The sequence below is a fragment of the Mustelus asterias genome, chromosome 15 (assembly GCF_964213995.1).
Source record: "Mustelus asterias chromosome 15, sMusAst1.hap1.1, whole genome shotgun sequence".
Lineage (NCBI taxonomy): Eukaryota > Metazoa > Chordata > Chondrichthyes > Carcharhiniformes > Triakidae > Mustelus > Mustelus asterias.
Window position 1 is genome coordinate 85,684,333 of NC_135815.1, and position 19,948 is coordinate 85,704,280.

At 42.7% G+C, this 19,948-nt stretch overlaps 1 protein-coding gene across 3 annotated transcripts in view; it reads left to right on the forward strand.

The window, feature by feature from the left end:
• The window catches only part of usta (uronyl 2-sulfotransferase a), an 85,563-nt gene that overhangs the window by 39,457 nt on the left and 26,158 nt on the right, over positions 1–19,948 (forward strand). For all 3 annotated transcript variants that reach the window (XM_078230245.1, XM_078230246.1, XM_078230247.1), the window contains exons 6-7: positions 9,835–9,932; positions 11,591–11,748. In XM_078230245.1, coding sequence (XP_078086371.1) covers positions 9,835–9,932; positions 11,591–11,748 — 256 coding nt within the window. The remainder of the gene's footprint in view (positions 1–9,834; positions 9,933–11,590; positions 11,749–19,948) is intronic.

A 19,948-nucleotide genomic window follows, 5' to 3' on the forward strand; every position in this document is an offset into this window, starting at 1 on the left:
TTCTAAACTCCAACGAGTACAAACCCAGAGTCCTCCACCGTTCCTCATATGACACGCTCTTCATTCCACGGATCAGTCTTATGAACCTCCTCTGGACCCTTTCCAAGGCCAGCACATCCTACCTTAGATATGGAGCCCAAAACTACTCGCAGTACTCCAAATGGGGTCTGACCAGAGCCTTATACAGCCTCAGAAGTATATCCCTGCTCTTGTATTCTAGTATTCAACATGAATGCTAACATTGCATTTGCCTTCCTAACTGCCGACTGAACCTGCACGTTAACCTTAAGAGAGTCTTGAACAATGGCTTCCAAGTCCCTTTGTGTTTCTGATTTCCTCAGCATTTTCCCATCTAGAAAATAGTCTATGCCTCCATTCCTCCTTCCAAAATGCATAACCTCACACTTTTCCACATTGTATCCCATCTGCCACTTCTTTGCCCACTCTCCTAACCTGTCCAAGTCCTTCTGCAGCCCCCTTGCTTCCTCAATACTACCTATCCCTTTACATATTTTTGTATCATCTGCAAACTTAGCAACAGTGCCTTAAGTTCCTTCCTTCAAATCATTAATGTATATTGTGAAAAGTTGTGGTCCCAGCACCGACCCCTGAGGCACATCACTAGTCACCGGCTGCCATCCTGAAAAAGACCCCTTTATCCCCACTCTCTGCCTTCAGCCAGTCAGCCAATCCTCTATCCATGCCAGGATCTTACCCTTAACACCATGGGCACTTAATTTATTTAACAGTCTCCTATGCAGCACCTTGTCAAAGGCCTTCTGGAAATCTAAATAAATCACGTGCTCATTCTCCTTTATCTAACTTCCTTGTTACCTCCTCAAAGAACTCTGACAGATTTGTCAGACATGACCTCCCCTTGACGAAGCTGTGCTGACTCAGTCCTACTTTATCATGTACTTCCAAGTACTCTGCGATCTCATCTAAAATCTTGCCAATGACCAAAGTCAGGCTAACCAGCCTATAATTTCCCGTCTGTTGCCTCCCTCCCTTCTTGAACAGCGGTGTTACATTAGCTCCTCTCCAGTCCTCTGGTACCCTTTCTGCCATGATGTGGAGATGCTGGCATTTCTGGTACCCTTCCTGCCTCCAGTGATGCCTAAAAGATCACCACCAATGCCTCCACAATTTCCTCAGCTATTTCTTTTAGAACCCTGAGGTGTAGTCCATCTGATTTATCCACATTCAGACCTTTCAGTTTCCTCAGAACCTTCTCCTTAGTGATGGCCACTACACTCACCTGTGCCTCCTGACTCTCCTGGAGCTCTGGCATGCCACTGGTGTCTTCCACCGTGAAGACTGATACAAAGTAATAGAATCATAGAAATCATAGAAACCCTACAGTGCAGAAGGAGGCCATTCAGCCCATCGAGTCTGCACCAGTTCTTCTGCCATTGCTTGGTTTCCTCTTATTTCCTTGTCACGAACCCTCATAATTAGGAACTAATTTATTAGATCTTCTCTTAACTTTCCCTCTCATGAAATGAGCCATACCAGGGGACGTAATCTCATTTTATGGAGTTGGCCATTTAAGACTGAGATGAGGAGAAATTTCTTCATTCAGGGGTTATGATTCTTTGGAACTCTCAAGTGGATAGTGTGGTGAAGAAGACATATGAAGTGCTTGCCTTCATTAGCCGGGGCATAGAGTGCAGAAGCGGGGAGGTCTTGGTACAACTTTATAAAACATTGATGCGGCCACAGATAGAATATTGTGTGCAGTTCTGGTTGCCACACAATTGAAAGGGTGTGATTGCACTGGAGAGGGTACAGAGGAGATTCACCAGGATGTTGCCCTAGATGGAAAGTTTCAAGTGTGAGGAGAGACTGGATAGGCTGGGTTTGTTTTCCCTGAAGCTGAGGGGGGATCTGGTAGAGGTATACAAAATTATGAGAGGCATAGATAGGGTAGATTGTAAGACCCTTTTCCAATGGCAGAGGTATCTTAAGACCAGAGGGCATAGGTCTAAGGTGAGGAGTAAGTAGAGGGGACCTGAGGATTCTTTTTCACTCAGGGTAGTGGTAAAATGGAACTGCTGCTTGAGAGGGTGGTGGAGGCAGGTACTCTTGCTACATTTAAGAAGCATACGGGCAAGCACTTAAATCACCAAGGCATAGTACACTATGGACCAAGTGCTGGTAAATGAGGTTAGTATAAAAACATAAGAACTAGGAGCAGGAGTAAACCACCTGGCCCCTCGAGCCTGCTGCGCCATTCAATAAGATCATGGCTGATCTTTTCATGGACTCAGCTCTACTTACCCGCCTGCTCACCATAACCCTTAATTCCTTTACTGTTCAAAAATTTATCTATTCTTGCCTTAAAAACATTCAATGAGGCAGCCTCAACTGCTTCACTGGGCAGGGAATTCAGTCCTAAATCTGCTTCCCCTTATTTTGAGGCTATGCCCCCTCGTTCTAGTTTCACCTGCCAGTGGAAACAACTTCCCTGCTTCTATCCTATCTATTCCCTTCATAATCTTATATGTTTCTATAAGATCACCCCTCATTCTTCTGAATTCCAATGAGCATAGCCCCAGTCTACTCAGTCTCTCCTCATAAGCCAACCCTCTCAACTCCGAAATCAACCTAGTGAATCTCCTCTGCACCCCCTCCAGTGCCAGTATATCCTTTCTCAAGTAAGGAGACCAAAACTGTACACAGTACTCCAGGTGTGGCCTCACCAGCACCTTATACAGCTGCAAAATAACCTCACTGTTTTTAAACTCCATCCCTCCAGCAATGAAGGACAAAATTCCATTTGCAGTATTCTTAGTATAAATTGGTATTTGATGGTCAGCATAAACATAGATGTGGAAGCTCAATCATTGAGCATGTTTAAAACAGAAATATCTGGGGATATGGAGATAGCACAGAAAAGTGGTGTTAAGGTAGAAGATCAGCCGTGATCTAATTGAATGGCGGAACAGGTTCAATGGGCTGAATAGCCTACTCCTGTCCAATCATTCTATTTCTCTTAATTTCTCCTTATACTGTAACTGTGGTCTCTGATTTGTTTTTATGATACATTCATGGGATGTGAATTTTGCTGGCAAGGCCAGGAATTATTGCCAAAATCCGAATTCTCCTTGAGAAGGCGATTGTGAGCACAGTCTTGAACTGCTGCAATTCATGTGCAATCGGTACACACTGTGCTGTTTGGGAATTTGACCTGGCAACAGTGAAGGTGGTGTGTGAAATGGAGGGGAACCTGCAGGCATCATGTTCGAGGTGGTATAAGTTGTGGATTTGGCAGTAGCCGCCAAAGAACCTTTGGCAAATAGCTGCAGTGTATCTGTAGTTGATGCCACTTTGCCTCTGTGGTCGAGGAATTAAAAGTTTAAGGTGGAAGATGGGTTGTCAATCAAGTAGACTGTTTTGTCCTGAAGGTTGTTGAGCTTCTTGAATGTTGTTGGAGCTGCATTCATCCAGGCAATTGGAAAGTATTGTGATGGAATCCAGGGTTTCAACGCTTGTATTTTTTGAGAGAGAATCTAATAGTATAGGGAAACTGACCTTTCTGGTTTCTAAGGAAACAAAGACTGAAACCGAGATTGGAAACCCAAACTTCTGGGGAGATTGCAACTGGATGAAAGGGTACGGAGCCATCAGAGCTCTGACAATAATCTCAGTCGTACAGTATCGACAAGTTGAAGAAGACGGAAGCTTGATCCATAAACTGAGAATAGGCAAATGTACCATTGCTGCGGCTGTTTGTGAAGGTAATGTTGATAGATCTATGGCATCCAGACTGCCGTAAGCAGAGTTGAGGGAGTTCTGAAGAGGTGTTCTATTTTTGGTGAAGTCTATGCCCATGGAACTTGGTTTGGTTTGTGCCCGTGTCGCCTGGAGATCAGATTAAATCCTAGAAGAAAAGGAGCTGAAATTCTTTGTGAGGAAGACAGTTTTGAAGGACTTTGTGACTCAGATTGATGACTTATATGTTGAGTGTACTGCTGAACCAAATCATAAGATCTGTTTTAGTTGTGTCTGCTTTTTAATGTGTAATTTATAGTGTATATTTGATCACATTTTTCCTGTTTAGTCATACTTAATAAGTGTTAATCCTGGGTTTTCGCATATAGATGGTTATCTAAACTGTTTGCTTTGTTTGATTCTTGTATAGTAAAAAAATCTTTTGGTTTTAAACAGTGGAATCCTGCAGCTTCACTCTTTTAGTAAACAGCTGGGATTTCTGATTTTTATTTAAAGTAACTGGCCTCGACCAACATCGTAACACCATCCTTAGGCCTTATAGATGGTGGGCCAGCTTTTGGGGGTGGTTAGTTGCAGAATTCCCAATCTGTTAACCTGCTCTTGCGGCCACGGTATTTATATGACTGATCCAGCTAACTACGTGATAAGTGGTAATGCCCTGGATGTTGATGGGGGATTCGGTGATGGTAATGTCATTGAATGTCAAAGAGCGACGGTTAGATTCTTTCTTGTTGGAGATCGTCATTGGCTGGCATTTGTGTCACGATGTGGAGATGCCGGCGTTGGACTGGGGTAAACACAGTAAGAAGTTTAACAACACCAGGTTAAAGTCCAACAGGTTTATTTGGTAGCAAAAGCCACACACAGGTTACTTGCCACTTTTCAGCCCAAACCTAAATGTTGCCCAGGTTTTTCTGCATGTGGGCACAAGCTGCTCTATTGTCTGAGAAGTTGCAAATGGAACTGAAAACAATTCAATCGTCCCATTGATTCCTTTTTACTTACTTTTGAAATTTAACAACTGGGCATACACTCCTTCATCTCCTAATGCAAATTTGTATCTATGTCTTAATTACTTAAGAGCATCCAACTTCGCCCTATTCACTTCAAATCTGTGTCTTTCACATCTTTTGATATTCTAAGTCTTCAGTTTCATTAGTTACACTCAGCCCCCACAATCCTGCTTCACAGAGTACAGCATACCCCAAAAATATTAAAAACTAATATCCTCCTCTTCACAGACGTGAAATACTAGTTAACCCTGTAAAAGACAAGTATATTTACTCTTGCTAAAAACCGAATATAATGAAATACACTCAAACATCAGAATTGGATATTTATTAGCTTATGCAGATATCAGCAATCAAAACCATGCAATGCAAAGTTCTGTTCTATCATGGACTACTTAACACTCAAAATATGGCATGAGATTTTATATATAATTATCCCTAAGCAGTCATCTTCTGGTCATTGTAGTCCCTTTAGTGATTGACCAACTCACTATTTCCTCTGTCAGTAAAGGTTAAAGTTTATTTATTAGTCTCGAGGAGGCTTACATTAACACCAATGAAATTTTTTTTATTTCAAATATTCAAATATTCATTTAAAAAAATTCTCAAATAAGCCATTGCAAAACGACATATCCAATAATTACAAACAGCGTAAAAAAAGACCATTCATTTTTACAATACTACACGATGTTCATTTACAGGACATTGCATTAATTTCATTTCAGTACTTGAAACTATATACATTCATTAGGTTTTACTGTGTGCTGTTTTTCAGATTAGCACACAGTTACGCAGTCCGAGGGTGTTCTGCAGTTACCAGGCCCTCGGTCTGCCTCGGCTGAAAAGCTTTACACGGTGGCCTTTCCCCTTTGTGGCAGCTGCCCCAAGCTTGAGCGGGTCCCTCAGCACGTAGTCCTGGACCTTGGAATGTGCCAGTCTGCAACACTCGGTCGAGGACAAATCTTTCAACTGGAAGATCAGCAAGCTTCGGGTGGACCAAAGTGTGTCCTTCACCGAGTTGATGACCCTCCAGCAGCAGTTGATATTTGTCTCGGTGTGCGTCCCTGGAAACAGCCCGTAGAGCACAGAGTCCTACATCACAGAGCTGTTCGGGATGAACCTCGACAAATACCACTGCATCTCACTCCAGACCTTCTTTGCAAAGGCACATTCCAAAAGGAGATGTGTGACCGTCTCATCACCCCCGCAGCCGCGTCGAGGGCAGCGTGCAGTGGTGTTGAGACCTCGAGCATGCATAAAAGATCTGACGGGAAGTGCCCTTCTCGCCACCAGCCAAGCCAGATCTTGGTGCTTGTTTGTGAGTTCTGGTGATGAGGCATTCTGCCAGATGTCACTGACAGTTTGCTCAGGGAACCATCCGACAGGATCCTCCATCTCCGTTTCTCTCAGGGCCTCAAGGACATTACGTGCTGACGACTGCTTGATCGCCATGTGGTCAAAGGTGTGTTTTCGGAAAAATTTCTCCACGAAGGACAGATGCTGCAGTACAGTCCAACTACTTGGAGCATTCCGCGGCAGTGTGGCCAGACCCGTCCTCCGCAACACTTGGGACAGGTAGAACCTCAAAACGTTGTGGCACTTGCTGTTAGCATACCGAGGATCTACACACAGCTTGATGCAGCCGCACACAAAGGTGGCCATCAGGATGAGGGTGGCGTTGGGAACGTTTTTCCCTCCTTTTTCCAGAGATTTGTGCATCGCTTCCCTCTGGACACGATCCATCTTTAATCTCCATATAAATTTGAAGATAGCCTGGGTGACTGCTGCTGCGCAGGATTTGGGAATAGGCCAGACCTGCGCCACGTACAACAACATGGACAGTACCTCACACTGGATGACCAGGTTTTTTCTGGTGATAGAGAGGGAGCGTTGCTCCCACAAGCCCAATTTTTGCCTCACTTTTGCAATGCACTCTTCCCAGTTTTTGGCACATGCCCCTGGCGCTCCAAACCATATCCCCAGCACCTTAAGATAGTCTGCCCTGACAGCGAGGGGACAAAGGATCTGTCAACCCAGTTACCAAAGAACATGGCCTCGCTCTTACCCCGGTTGATTTTGGCTCCCGAGGCCCGCTTGAACTGCTCACAGACTTGGAGAAGCCTGCGAACAGACGAGGGGTCCGAGCAGAAGACAGCCAGGTCATCCATGTAGAGGGAGGCTTTGACCTGCGTGCCTCCGCTGCCTGGGATGGTAACCCCTTTGATGCCTGGGTCCCTTCTGAGGGCCTCGGCAAAGGGTTCAATGCAACACACAAAAAGGATGGAGGAGAGAAGGCAGCCCTGTCTGACTCCAGACCTGATCTGAAACCTATCTGATTCCCACCCATTGATTGAAACTGCGCTACTGATGTCTGTGTAGAGCAGTTGGATCCAATTGCAGATTCCCTCCCCAAAGCCCATTTTGGAGAGCACATCCATCATGTAGCTGTGCAATATTCTGGCAAACGCCTTCTCCTGGTCTAGGCTGATGAGGCAGGTATCCACCTGCCTGTCCTGCACGTAGGCGATTGTATCCGTGAGTAGCACGAGGCTATCAGAGATCTTCCTGGCGGGTACAGCACAGGTTTGATCAGGATGGATCACTGACCCCAGGGCAGACTTGACCCGGTTGGCGATGACCTTGGGCTAGAATTTTATAGTCCACGTTCAATAGTGAAATGGGTTGCCAATTTCTAATTTCTTCCCTTTCCCCCTTCTGCTTGTAGATGAGGGTAATGATGCCTTTCCTCATGGATTCTGACATGCTGCCTTCCAGAAGCATACTCTTGTATACTTCCAGCAGGTCCGGGCCCGTCAACTCCCACAACGCCGAGTAAAACTCAGCCGGTAAGCCATCGCTTCCGGGAGTTTTACCCTTCTGAAAGGACTCGACAGCCTTTGTCAGCTCATCCAGAGATACCAGTCTGTCCAGGCTCTCCCGCTCGCCGTCGTCTGAGACCCGTGTGAAAGATGACAGGAAAGACTGGGAGGCCGTGCTGTCTGTTGGCTTCAGGTCATACATTCCAGCATAGAAGGATTTGCAGATCCTCAGAATGTCAGACTGCGATGACCTTACAGAGCCATCTTCTTCCTTCAGGCTGCTGATCACAGAGGTTTCTCTGTGCACCTTTTGGAAGAAGAAATGCGAGCACGTTTCATCCTGCTCCACGGAGCGGACCCTGGATCAGAAGATGACCTTGGAGGCCTCCGAGGCAAAGAGTGAGGCTTGCTGGCTCTTCACCTCCCGGAGATCCTCCTTGACATCAACCCCCATCGACTGCAGTTGGAGTAGATTCTGCATGCTTTTCTGGAGTCGGGACATTTCCCCCCGTCTCTCCCTGGCCTTCTGAACTCCTTTGCGGATGAAGAACCTCTTGATGTTGTCCTTGATGGTTTCCCACCAGAGCGATGGAGACTCAAAGAAGGGTTTCACGGTTCTCCAACCGTGGTAAACCCTTTTAACACCAATGAAATTACTGTGAAAATCCCCTAGTCACCATAGTCCAGCGCCTGTTTGGGTACACTGAGGGAGAATTTAGCATGGCCAATGCACCTAACAGTGAGGCTTACTTAACCTGTCTTTGCCGCCTTGTCCAACAGTGGACAGTCTCACTGTCCTATCAAAATCCCACTTGGTTACAATATCCAGTGGTATGTTGAGGGTTTTTTTAAAACCACGGAATTAAAGCCTGCTTTTGTTGTCCATTCTCCTCAAGCTTCGAGAGCTGTCACACATATCTTCTACCTTTGCACAACTAAGCTTTTACTTTATCTTTCCCTATCTCATTCTAGGCAGTTCTCCACAAATCTCAAAATCCAGTCTCTATCCTGCAGGCTGACTTTCCGAGCTTCCTCGCTTGTGTTCATTTGCTACAATCAGTTATGCTCAGAATTGTTCACTATGGTTATCCAGTCCAAATACCTAATGATCTTATCAGACTGCTGAATTCATTCTAAGGGACATACTAATTAGCTTTGCATTCCAACAAGTATAATGACTTAACAGAGCTTCAAAATATGATTGTTTGTTTTCTTTAACTCTCTTTTATAACAGTGGGCCTCACAGCCAAACATTCCATGAGCTGGAGAATCTTGTTTTGCCTTGTGTGAAAAGGAAGCTTGTAAAATTTAGCACGCATTTTACTTTGAAAAGTCTTTCAATCATGCAAAGTATGCTGGTAGTGTTTGGTTAACTACAGTGACGTGTATTCTTACAGGCTTCAGATGGAACAGTGTGTTCAGTTTTGGCATCAGACTTTAGGAAGGTGTCATAGCCTTGGAAGAGTACAAAGAAGATATGCTGGAATGATGGCTGAGATCGGGGTTTTCATAGAAATCCTACAGTGCAGAAGGAGGCCATTCGGCCCATCAAGTCTGCACTGACAACAATCCCATCTAGGCCTTATCCCCGTAACCCCACATATTTACCTGCTAAGCCCTCTAATCTACACATCCTGGGACACTAAGGGGTAATTTAGCATGGCCAATGAACCTAACCCGCACATCTTTGGACTGTGGGAGCAAACCAAAGTACCCGGAAGAAACCCACGCAGACACAGGGAGAACGTACAGACAATCACCCAAGCCGGGAATCAAAACCAGGTTCCTGGAGCTGTGAGGCATCAGTGCTAACCACTGTGCCACCGTGCTGCCCCCAAGTTATGTAGAGAAGCTGGTTTTATTCTCCTTCGAGCAGAGAAGGTTAAGAGTTGGTCAAAATCGGGAATAATTTTTGTAAAGTAATTAAGGAAAATCTGTTTTTAGTGGCAGGAGGGTCAGTAACTAGAGTACATGGATTTCAAATGATTGGCAAAAGAAACAGAGGTGACACAAAGGAACATTTTTAATAAACTCAGTGAATTGTTGTAGAATGCAATGTCTGCTGGGTGGTGAGAGCAGAATTTGATAGTAATGCTCAAGAGGATTGGATAAATAATTGAAAAGAAAAGAAAATACAATGCTGTACTGAAAGAGCAACGGTATGGGATTAATTAGATAGCTCTGTCAAAGAGAAAGCACAGGCGGATGGGCTGAAAGTCCATTCTATGATTCTATCTTCCTTTATCTTGATCTTTTCCCTTGTTCCACAGGACATCGATGATTGCATATTAGAAAATTATGCAGAATGCAGCAACCCTAGGGTGTTCTACATTATTCCATATTTTTGTGGGCAGCATCCCAAATGCAGGTGAGATAAATTCAGCATTTCTTTTTTTCATTTTCTAATTTATGACTGCACATCCTTTATTCAGCTTTGAAGAAACAAGCTTGAACCTTATGAGAAAGTGACATCAGAATGGATATGGGAACTTAAGACAATTAATATCTTAGGTGAAGCCTGAACTTGGATAAGGAATTGGCTGGAACTAATGAAGCAGTGCATATTGGGTCAGTCAGTTTGGGCTGGAATGATACACTGAGGGATCGCTGCTGGGGCGATGTAATGAATGGAGTGTTGCATGGTGAGGTTCTAGTATAACATGTCGTGGACAGATACAGAGGATAATCAGAAAGACTAATAAAATGCTGGACTAGAGTACAAGAGGATAGAAGTTGTGTTACAGCTATACAAAGCTATAGAGCACAACTGGTGTAATGTGATCGGTTCTGGATGTTGCACCTTAGGAAGGATGTATTTGTCTTGGAAGGAGTGCCCAGTAAATGAACCAATTTAATACCTGGACTCCAAACATTCCATGACACAAACAAGGGTTGTATTCTCTGGAATATAAAAAAATTAAGGGAGATGTGATTAAAGTTTTCAAGATATAGAGGGTGGGGAGTTCAACTGGTTGGGGAGTCTAGGATGAGGGGACACAGTTTAAAAATTAAAGCCAAACCTTTCAAGAGTGAAATTAGGAAACACTTCTAAACGTAAATGTTGGTAGAAATTTGGAATCCATTTTCTCCAAGGGCAGTTGATGTTAGATCAATCGTTAATTTTAAATCTGATATTGACAGAGCTTTAATCAAAGGTATTAAAGGATATGGAGCAAAATATGGTATGTGGAGTTAGATCACAGATCAGCCATGATCTCATTCAGTGTTGGAATAGGCTTGAGGGGCTGAATGGCTGACCCCTGTTCCTGTGTTCCGAGAGTCTGCAGTCTCTGCGGCATTACAGAACGACCTAGGCAATTGAGCTGAAGTCTAGAAGATACAATTCAATGCAGATATGTTTTAAGGAATGTTCAAAACAAGAATGGGAGAATGATGTTATGTTAGCTCGGGGAGAGGGTGGGAACCTTGTGAGACTGATCACAGAATCAATACTCACCATGTTAAGTCATTATAGGGAAGAAATCAACAAAGCAAATGGACTGCTGAGCTATTCTACCAGTATGGTAGAGTACAAGTCTCTGGCCACCATGCTGAAATTGCACAACACGCTGGTCAGACAACGCCATGAATACTGTGTTCATTCCTCATCACAGAGACACAAAGAGAATTTCCAAGCTCTGCTAGGGGTTCTGATCACTTGTGTCAGAGGGGCTGAATTATGGAGGAAAAGGTCCTGAAAGGAGGCAGTGGATCAAAGTGGAATAGAAAAGGTTATTCGTGATCTTAATTTGAAGCTAGGCCAGGACGAGGGGATGTGGCTATAAGCCAGGTAAATCAAGTTCAGGACTGATGTGAAGAACTATCTCACCACACTATGATCAATACCGAAAATGGGTCTGGGGAGTGAAGCGGAAGCAGGACCTGCATCATTCAAGGGGCGGGTGAATGCTGTTCCGGGAGGTGACAGATGTTCTGTGTATTAATTACAATGATTTTACATTCCAATTGAAAGTGACTGGATAATAATCAGCACTATGCCTTTATTCAATGTTCTCAATTTTAAAGGGATCCAGGGGAGTGGGCGTTGCAGAGAGCCAAAGAGAACATGAATGAGAATTACCTGCTCGTGGGAATTCTAGAAGAATTGGAAGATGTATTGCTTTTACTGGAGCGACTTTTACCTCATTACTTCAAAGATGCTAGTGCTGTGTATCATAGTGAAGGTAATATTTGCCACTGTTTCTATTTCATTAGCCTGTACAAATGTTTGTTTAAAAGTTGTAACTAGTGCCTTGTTTTATTTCTATAAATATCACGTGCTGCAAATGCAGCAGACTGGCATTTTACCTGAGCTCTTATAACCTGGCTCAACCAGATCTTTCAGTAAGTTGTGAATAAATTGTGGGTTTGTTTATTGAGCTTACTCTTGCGAAGAAAGTACGTCAAAAGTCTAATGTGCTTTAAAGTGAGGGTATCTGAAATAAGTGGTTTTCAACAGTGAAATAGTGAGATAATGTAAATCCATTGATATAAAGATACATATGTGCAGTTTTGGTCTCCTTATTTAAGGAAGGTTGTACATGCTTTGGGGGCAGTTCACTAGATTGATACCTGGAATGAGCAGATTGTTTTATGAGGATAGGTTGGACATGCTGAGCTGGTTTCCACTGGAGTTTAGAAGAGTGAGTCATGACTTGATTGAAGGATGTAAGATCCTGAATGGGATTGACAAGGTAGACGTGGAAAGGATGTTTCCTCTTGTGGGTGAGAGCAGAACTAGGGGACACTGTTTTAAAATTAGGGGTTGCTCATATAGGACAGAGATGAGAATATTTTTCTCATGAGGGTTGTCTGACTTTGGAACTCTGTCTCAGAACATGCTGAAAGCAGGGAGGCAGATACATTCTTCTTAGGCAAGAGAATTAAAGGTTATCCGGGGATGGATGAGAATGCAGAACTCACAAACTGATCAGCCAAGATCTTATTGAATGGCGGAGCAGGCTCGAGGGACTGACTAGCCTACTTCTGTTTAATATGTTCGTATTATAACCAGGTAGTTTGTGCAATAAGCTGGCAAAAGAGTCTAGAAGCTGAACGTGGATATAAGGAATTAGCTGGAGGATTTCTAGTTTAGAGGATTGGCCATTGGCCAAGGAAAAGGAGGTGGAATACCCACTAATTAGGGCTAGAAACAATGAGTGCATATCAAAACAGTGAAAAAAATGCAGCAGAGGTTCCCAGAAACGTTGTCAGATTTAAGAGAAATTATTTATTAACAGCCTTGAAATGAGTCATTCAGTCCATCAATTCTTTGCCAGTGCTTTCACCACAAAAACAACCTAGACAAAACCACAGTCCTTTTGTTCCCCGTACTGCTTTAATATACAAAGTCTAATTCCATTCTTCTGCTCACTCCCCATAATCCTTTAATATTCCACCCAATCTAATTCCACTCTGTTCCTTCCTACCCATACTCTTCAATATTTGCAACTCTGAAGATTTCTGATCAGACAAATGGGGAAAAAACTATTTCCACATGTTGGTGAATTGGTAACTCGAGGCCATGAAAATGCAATTATCAAATGAACAAAGGGAGAAAAACTGGGACGATATTTCCTTGTATAGAGGGTTTTTGAGATATAGAAACAGTGACGAGAACAAAATTCATAATAGCTTCTAAAATGGTAAATATTTGAAAATTAAAAAAAATAAAAGGACAGGCAGATGGCATTAATTGGACAGATATTTACCGACATGGCATGTGCCATTATGAACAGATTTCAGAAGATACAGGCTATGGTGGGGGTAACAGATCTGCTAACTGAGCTGTAATTGTAATATAAGGGTCTGGCACATACATATAGGGCTAATGCTCTTCTGAAGAAAAATGATATGGACTTGAAATGTTAACTCTGTTTCTCCCTCCAGCGATGCTGCCAGACCTAAGTTTTTGCAGCATTTTCTGTTATTCTATATTGGGGTTAATGTGGGACTGAGTACAGTACTGTCTACACAATGATGTACCCAGGACCAGTTGTGTTGAGTACCAGCAAACATGGAGACACCTAACTTGTGCCCTTTACCGTATATGTGTAAATAGCTCTAAGAGTCAGTTAAGACATGTGGCATCCGAGCTCACTCTGAAACAATCATGAATAATTAATTGAATAGTCCAGGAGAATTGCAACTTTTTAAACCCAGCTGAAGACAAGCAAAAGACAGAAAAAGACATATTTATGACTTTTAACATCAACATTGAGCGAGAGAACTCAGCAGGCAGCCATTCCAGGCATTTTCAAGTTGAGTACCGTCGCCATTGCAGCAGACCATGCCAAAATGAGCAAGTGCAGGAAATCCCTTTGCCTCCAAGTGAATGATGACACCATCTTGAAATTCAGAAAGCAGCAGCAACAAGTCCACAATACATGTGACTGAGCTCAAATTAATGAAAAAAGTTTTAAAACTGAAGGCAGAGCTTAAAAAATGTTCCAGCATATATTCTTTGATTTCAAAATCTACGCGATGGACAAGGCTTCTTGTTTTAGAGGTTTTCTACAGACTAATGTGTTTTTAAAAAACGGCCCCTTCAACGTAACGGAAGCCTGCTGAAATCTGATCATGGGAACAACAAAGGGAAGGAGAATTATGGTTACTGAAGAGTTATCTTGGAAGAAAAAAAGATGGAGGTACTCACTTATTATGAAAAACAGCCATTGATAGGAAATTAAACTAGCAGACCAACTCGGGCTAAAACACGGACCGAATCAGACCCACAATTGGGTATCTTGGAGAAGATAACATTTAGATTACAGGAGTACATCAGGGCTAAATGGGAAAGTCAGAAAAGGTCCAGATTAATGCCTTTTTGTACTCGTTTGGTGAACTTGAGGAATAAGTCATCCTAATGCAAGGCATTGATGAATCCTTAAGCAGCATCGAGGAAATATTGAAAGCCTTTGACAAATATCTGAATCTTCAAGTTGTGGATTGCATAGAGCTTAAAAGGGGGGATTTTTAAAACTCTAGTAAATTTACGAAAGGAAAAAAAAGACATGAACTGAGCAAACCGCACAATGGCACCCAGGCACGAGAGAGGCAAATAACTTTCCAGAAGTTTCAAAAAATATATATATTTTTGGGAAACCTGACACAGTACCCAAGCTGCAACAATAGGTGGCAGTGTGGAACAAGCTGCCTGACTGTGTATAAAGGAAAGCTAGCTGGTGAAGTCCAAAATACACAAATTCTGCAAAAGGAAAATTAAATAATGTTGGAAAATGTTTGTACCAAAGCTGGATTGGAAGATTTGAAACACAGAATTCAAGTTTAGTACATACCTTTGAAAATGCATGATAAAACTAAAGTCTTCAATAAACCAAACTGTTTCAAGATCTGAACAGAAGCATTTACTGAGGTACCACAAAGGTATCTTGAGGTAATAATATCTCTGAACTCCATTATTAGCAAATCGAAGCAGGCGCTGGGAAAACTGAACCAGAAATACAGCCAGGCACAACAGGCAGAAAATGCTGAAAGAAACTGAAAGACTCTTTGAGGAACCAATACATGCCCCTGGGAAAACATGAGTTCAGAAGTTGAATATTACTTGAAAAAACTCTGTTGGAGCTATCAGTAGTAACAAAGCAATGCTGAGGGGAACAGAACGAGAAGGTAAAGGCTGAACTGGAAAATAAACTGTTAAAAGAACATCTGACTGTCCTTCAAGATCAAATTCTAAAACCATGCATAATCCTTCAATAGAATGAAAGAATAAAGACTGCCTTGAACAGCAGAATGCAGCAACAGCAGAATAAACTAAATGAGACTTGGTTAAATTACAATAAAAATTCCAGGGGATGTAATTGCACTTCACAAAAATGGAAAGCCTGCTAAAGTACCTTCACAACCTCGGGATCTCTCTGATCAAGTTAAAGTTTAAAAGTTTGAAGTTTATTTATTAATGTCACGAGTAGGTTTACATTAATATTACAGTGAAGTTACAAAGTTAGTTCCCCTGGAAAATTACAAAGTGTCACTCTGAAGGAACTGAAGAACCACTTGGCAGAGAAGATTCCAGAATGTTATAAAAGTACGGTTGCCGTAGTCCCAGATGACCACAGGCTACTCTCCCCTTTGAGGGGCAAGATTGAGAAGGCGGTGGGCCTTTATGAATAACCTCAGCTGGTACGGGATGGAAGTAAAAGAAACAGCAAGGAGATGAGCACAGTGTTCATTCCCCCAGCAGAAACCAGCTAAAGCGGTGTAATGTCCTAACTAATGTTAGTGGCTGTAGGTTTTAAACAAAAATAAGATATGTGGTTGCACACGTAGATTCAAACTAACAACAACAGATTTATTCTAGGAGCTTTTGCTTGTACAGAATGCAAACTGAAAGTAAAACAGCAGCCTCTGCAACACCCTAATGACACCATCTCATATCACGTGATCAGTTCTTAAAGTAACTTGCAACCATTTAAATATATGTAACAAGTAGTAACCACTGATCAGCATAAAGACTGCACTGAACAAGAATGGTTCAATAGAAAAGAACAGTGGAAAAGGATGGAAAAAATCCCAGTTACCAGAACAGCCTGCAAACCAACCGAGAGAATCATCAGTGACAGAGCCTACCATTTTCTCCTATAGTAATGCAAACAAGATATGGAAGGACTATAAGACCTCTGGACTGAAGTAGGGAGTTGGGCAGCGATGATGTAGTAATGTAAATGTATGATAGTAATCATAGAATCATAGAAACCCTACAGTGCAGAAGGAGGCCATTCGGCCCATCGAGTCTGCACCGACCACAATCCCACCCAGGCCCTACCCCCACATATTTTACCCGCTAATCTACACATCCCAGGACTCTAAGGAGCAATTTTTTAACCTGGCCAATCAACCTAACCCGCACATCTTTGGACTGTGGGAGGAAACCGGAGCACCCGGAGGAAACCCACGCAGACACGAGGAGAATGTGCAAACTCCACACAGACAGTGAGCCGGAATCGAACCCGGGACCCTGGAGCTGTGAAGCAGCAGTGCTAACCACTGTGCTACCGTGCCGCCCTCAACCACTGTGCTACCGTGCCGCCCTTATAATGATATAAGATAAGGGAAACTATAATCACTTTAAAGTACCCTGGATAAAGACTTGGGGTGAGGTAAAGTATAAGGCCCAGGCACATATGATGTGGGTCTGAGTACCATGCTGCCCACACAGTGATATAAGAGAGCACATGACGCACACCCAGGGTCAGTTGAGTAGATAGAGCTGTGTACACCGAAAAGCCTGGAGATGGTAGTTCTAAGAGCCAATAAAAACTTAGTTAACCTATGTGTGATTACAAAGACTTCTTCAGACTGATGAAACTGCAACTTTACAACAGTTAGGAAAGCCCTCAAGGAGTTGAATTCTAAATATTCGGGACAGGAACTGTATTCTTGGTAAACAGAGTAATTTAGTTATTCATAAAGTCTAAATTTGGCAATCATTGAGAAATCTTTTCCAATTTACTCCTTTTCAGAATTGTTTAATTTGAATTGTTCGACAATTCAAAATGTTTTTATTGCAAAAATTGACCACAATAAGCTACAACAATTGCAAAGGTTTCTCAACTTAATGCAGTTCTTTGAAGAATGCAATGCGTGCTATCATTCATCTCTGTTACATGTCCCTACAATAAGATCTGATTGTGTGTGATCAGTTTTACCCCACAACCCCTCCCCCCCCCTCTTCTCTGATCCCTTCCACCCTTGTTGCTCAATAGAATTGTAAAAGGAGCTATGTTGAAATAAGTGCATCTTTTTCATCTTGTTTGTGTGTTGGTATGAATAATTACAGATCAGCATGGCACAAGTCTGTGAATGTATCTGTTTTGTGTTACTAGTCTTGTATATAATATCCACTTTCTTGAGGCGAGTCATTTCCGAGGTGGAGGGGTTCCTGTTCTTAAATTATCTTCTGAACTGATGCATCATAGCTCATTTGAAACTGTTCTTGTGCCATTGCAAATGTCCAGTTTGGATTTGGAATGATCAAATAGTTCATGTACATGACTCAGGAGAAAATGAGTTAAAAGCTCTGCTAAAGAGTGCAAGCTCGATATTATCTCATGTTGCTACTTACCTGTTACTTTAATAACCTGCTTCTGTAGTTTATAGTGTGTGCCAATTAGAATGTTCAAGTTTCCATCTTCTGAAGTCTGAGACGACAAGAGAGTCTGTGCTATATACCATAAGTTTAAAAAGTGTGTTTCGTTTGACCCTTCAGCAACACTGCAATACCAGATATTGTATATATAAATTTGCAGTGCTCCTCTCAGAAGCAAAGGCTTACTTACAGGAGTTAGGTTTTACACAGAGAATAAGAGAAATACGTACAAAAAACTGAGACTTATTAGAAAGGGTTCACAGAAGAATGACTAGACCTCTGGGAACTAAGTTATGAAGAAACTATTCTGTGTTGGAAAAACATGAGGTGGAACATAATACAGGTAAAGATAAGATTCAACCAAGCTCTCTGTTTGACTTGGATATTGGAGACATGGCTAAAGAACGTGAGCCCAGAATTCACATTCCTCAAACAAGGTTAAAGGTTAGAAAACCCTTTACCTCGCCCACAGGATAGTGGAACAGACATTTGATACAACCTAGCTGGATGCAGAATCAACTGGAGCTTTAACAGGAATTCAATTCATGTCAGTAAACTTATTTTGGCTTGTAATTTGAAGGGAAATCTTTCAGTGGCACAGGATTAGATACTGGGAGACTAGAAAATCTGCCTTGGTGTCAGCTATGGCTCAGTTGATACCACTTTCGTTTCTGTACCACTCCACATATCCGAGCCGGATACCTGAGCACAAAAATCTAGGCTGACAGTCTCGTGAGGTACTGAGAGAGCGCTGCACTGTCAATCTGATGGATAAGGCATTAAACTGAGACCCTGTCTATTTTACGAGGTGGATATAAAACATTTCTTGGCACTATTTTGAAGAAGAGCAGGGAGTTAGACCTGGTGTCCTGGCCAATTTACCCCTCAATCAATTAGACGAAAACAACTCATCTGGTAATTATCATATTGCTGTTTGTGGGAGTGTGCTGCATGGGTAAATTTGCTCCTGTGTTTCCTACATTACAACAGTTTCCTACATTGCAACTGTACAACTTCAGAGCGTCACAGTGGTTAGCACTGCTGCCGCACAGCACTAGGGACCGTGATTCGATTCCCAGCTTGGGTCACTGTCTGTGTAGTGCTTACACATTCTCCCCATGTCTGCGTGGGTGGAAATCCACGGTTTCCGGGATGCTCCGGTTTCCTCCCACACCCCAGAGATTGGTGTTGGTCAAGATCAATGCACAGGGTTACGGGGATAAGGCGGGGAGGTGAGCCTAGTCAACTCTTTGGGAGGGTCAGTGCAGACTTAATTGGCCGAATGGCCTCCTGCACTGTAGGGATTCTACGGATTCTATTACTTCATTGACTCTTGAGCATTTTGGATCATTCTGAGGTTGTGAAAGTCGCAAGTTAAATGCAAGTTGTTATTTCTTTAGGTTCCGATAGCCGGACCTGTGGCGCATTAATGTTGGGCATCATTTCCCAGTAAGCCTTTTAAACAAGGGTACAACATTCTAGCCAAAAAGCGTTGCAACTTCATGTAAATATTATAATGAACTGAAACCCTAGCTTAATTTCCATCCATTTACCATAGTATTGGATGGGTGCTGCTTTTGCCTATCTGTAGTGAGACCAACCAAAGCTCTGTAGACAATGAAGCCTTTAAAGTGTCCAAAACTATATTTTTCTAAATCAAGTTTCAGGCTGGCTGCTGCTTTCAAATTTTTGTAACAAAATAATTTGCATTTTTTGTCGAGATTTTTACGTCTTGCTCCTCTTGTTCTTTAAGAGGCAGGAACTGCAGAGTCTTCTGGCTGTGCACTACTCTCAACTGGTACCCAGTATTGTGGACTGCTGGGAGTTCAGTCCAAACTATGGCAATGATAAGCAAGGGACTGCACAGGGGAACAGCATATGGTAGAAATGGAGTAATTAACAGAGATTCCATCATCAGGATGTTGCCTGGTATGGAGGGCATTAGCTATGAGGAGAGATTGGAGAAATTTGGTTTGTTCTCACTGGAACAACAGAGGTTGAGGGGCGACCTGTTAGAAGTCTACAAGATTATGAGGGGCCTGGACAGCGTGGATAGTCAAAGCTTTTTCCCAGGGTGGAAGAGTCAATTCCTAGGGGGCATAGGTTTAAGGGGCAAGGTTTAAAGGAGATGTACGAGGCAAGTTTTTTACCCAGAGGGTGGTGGGTGCCTGAAACTTGCTGCCGGGGGAGCTAGTGGAAGCAGATACGATAGTGACTTTTAAGGCGTCTGGATGGGAATAGAGGGATATGGTCCCCGGAAAGCTAGGGGGTTT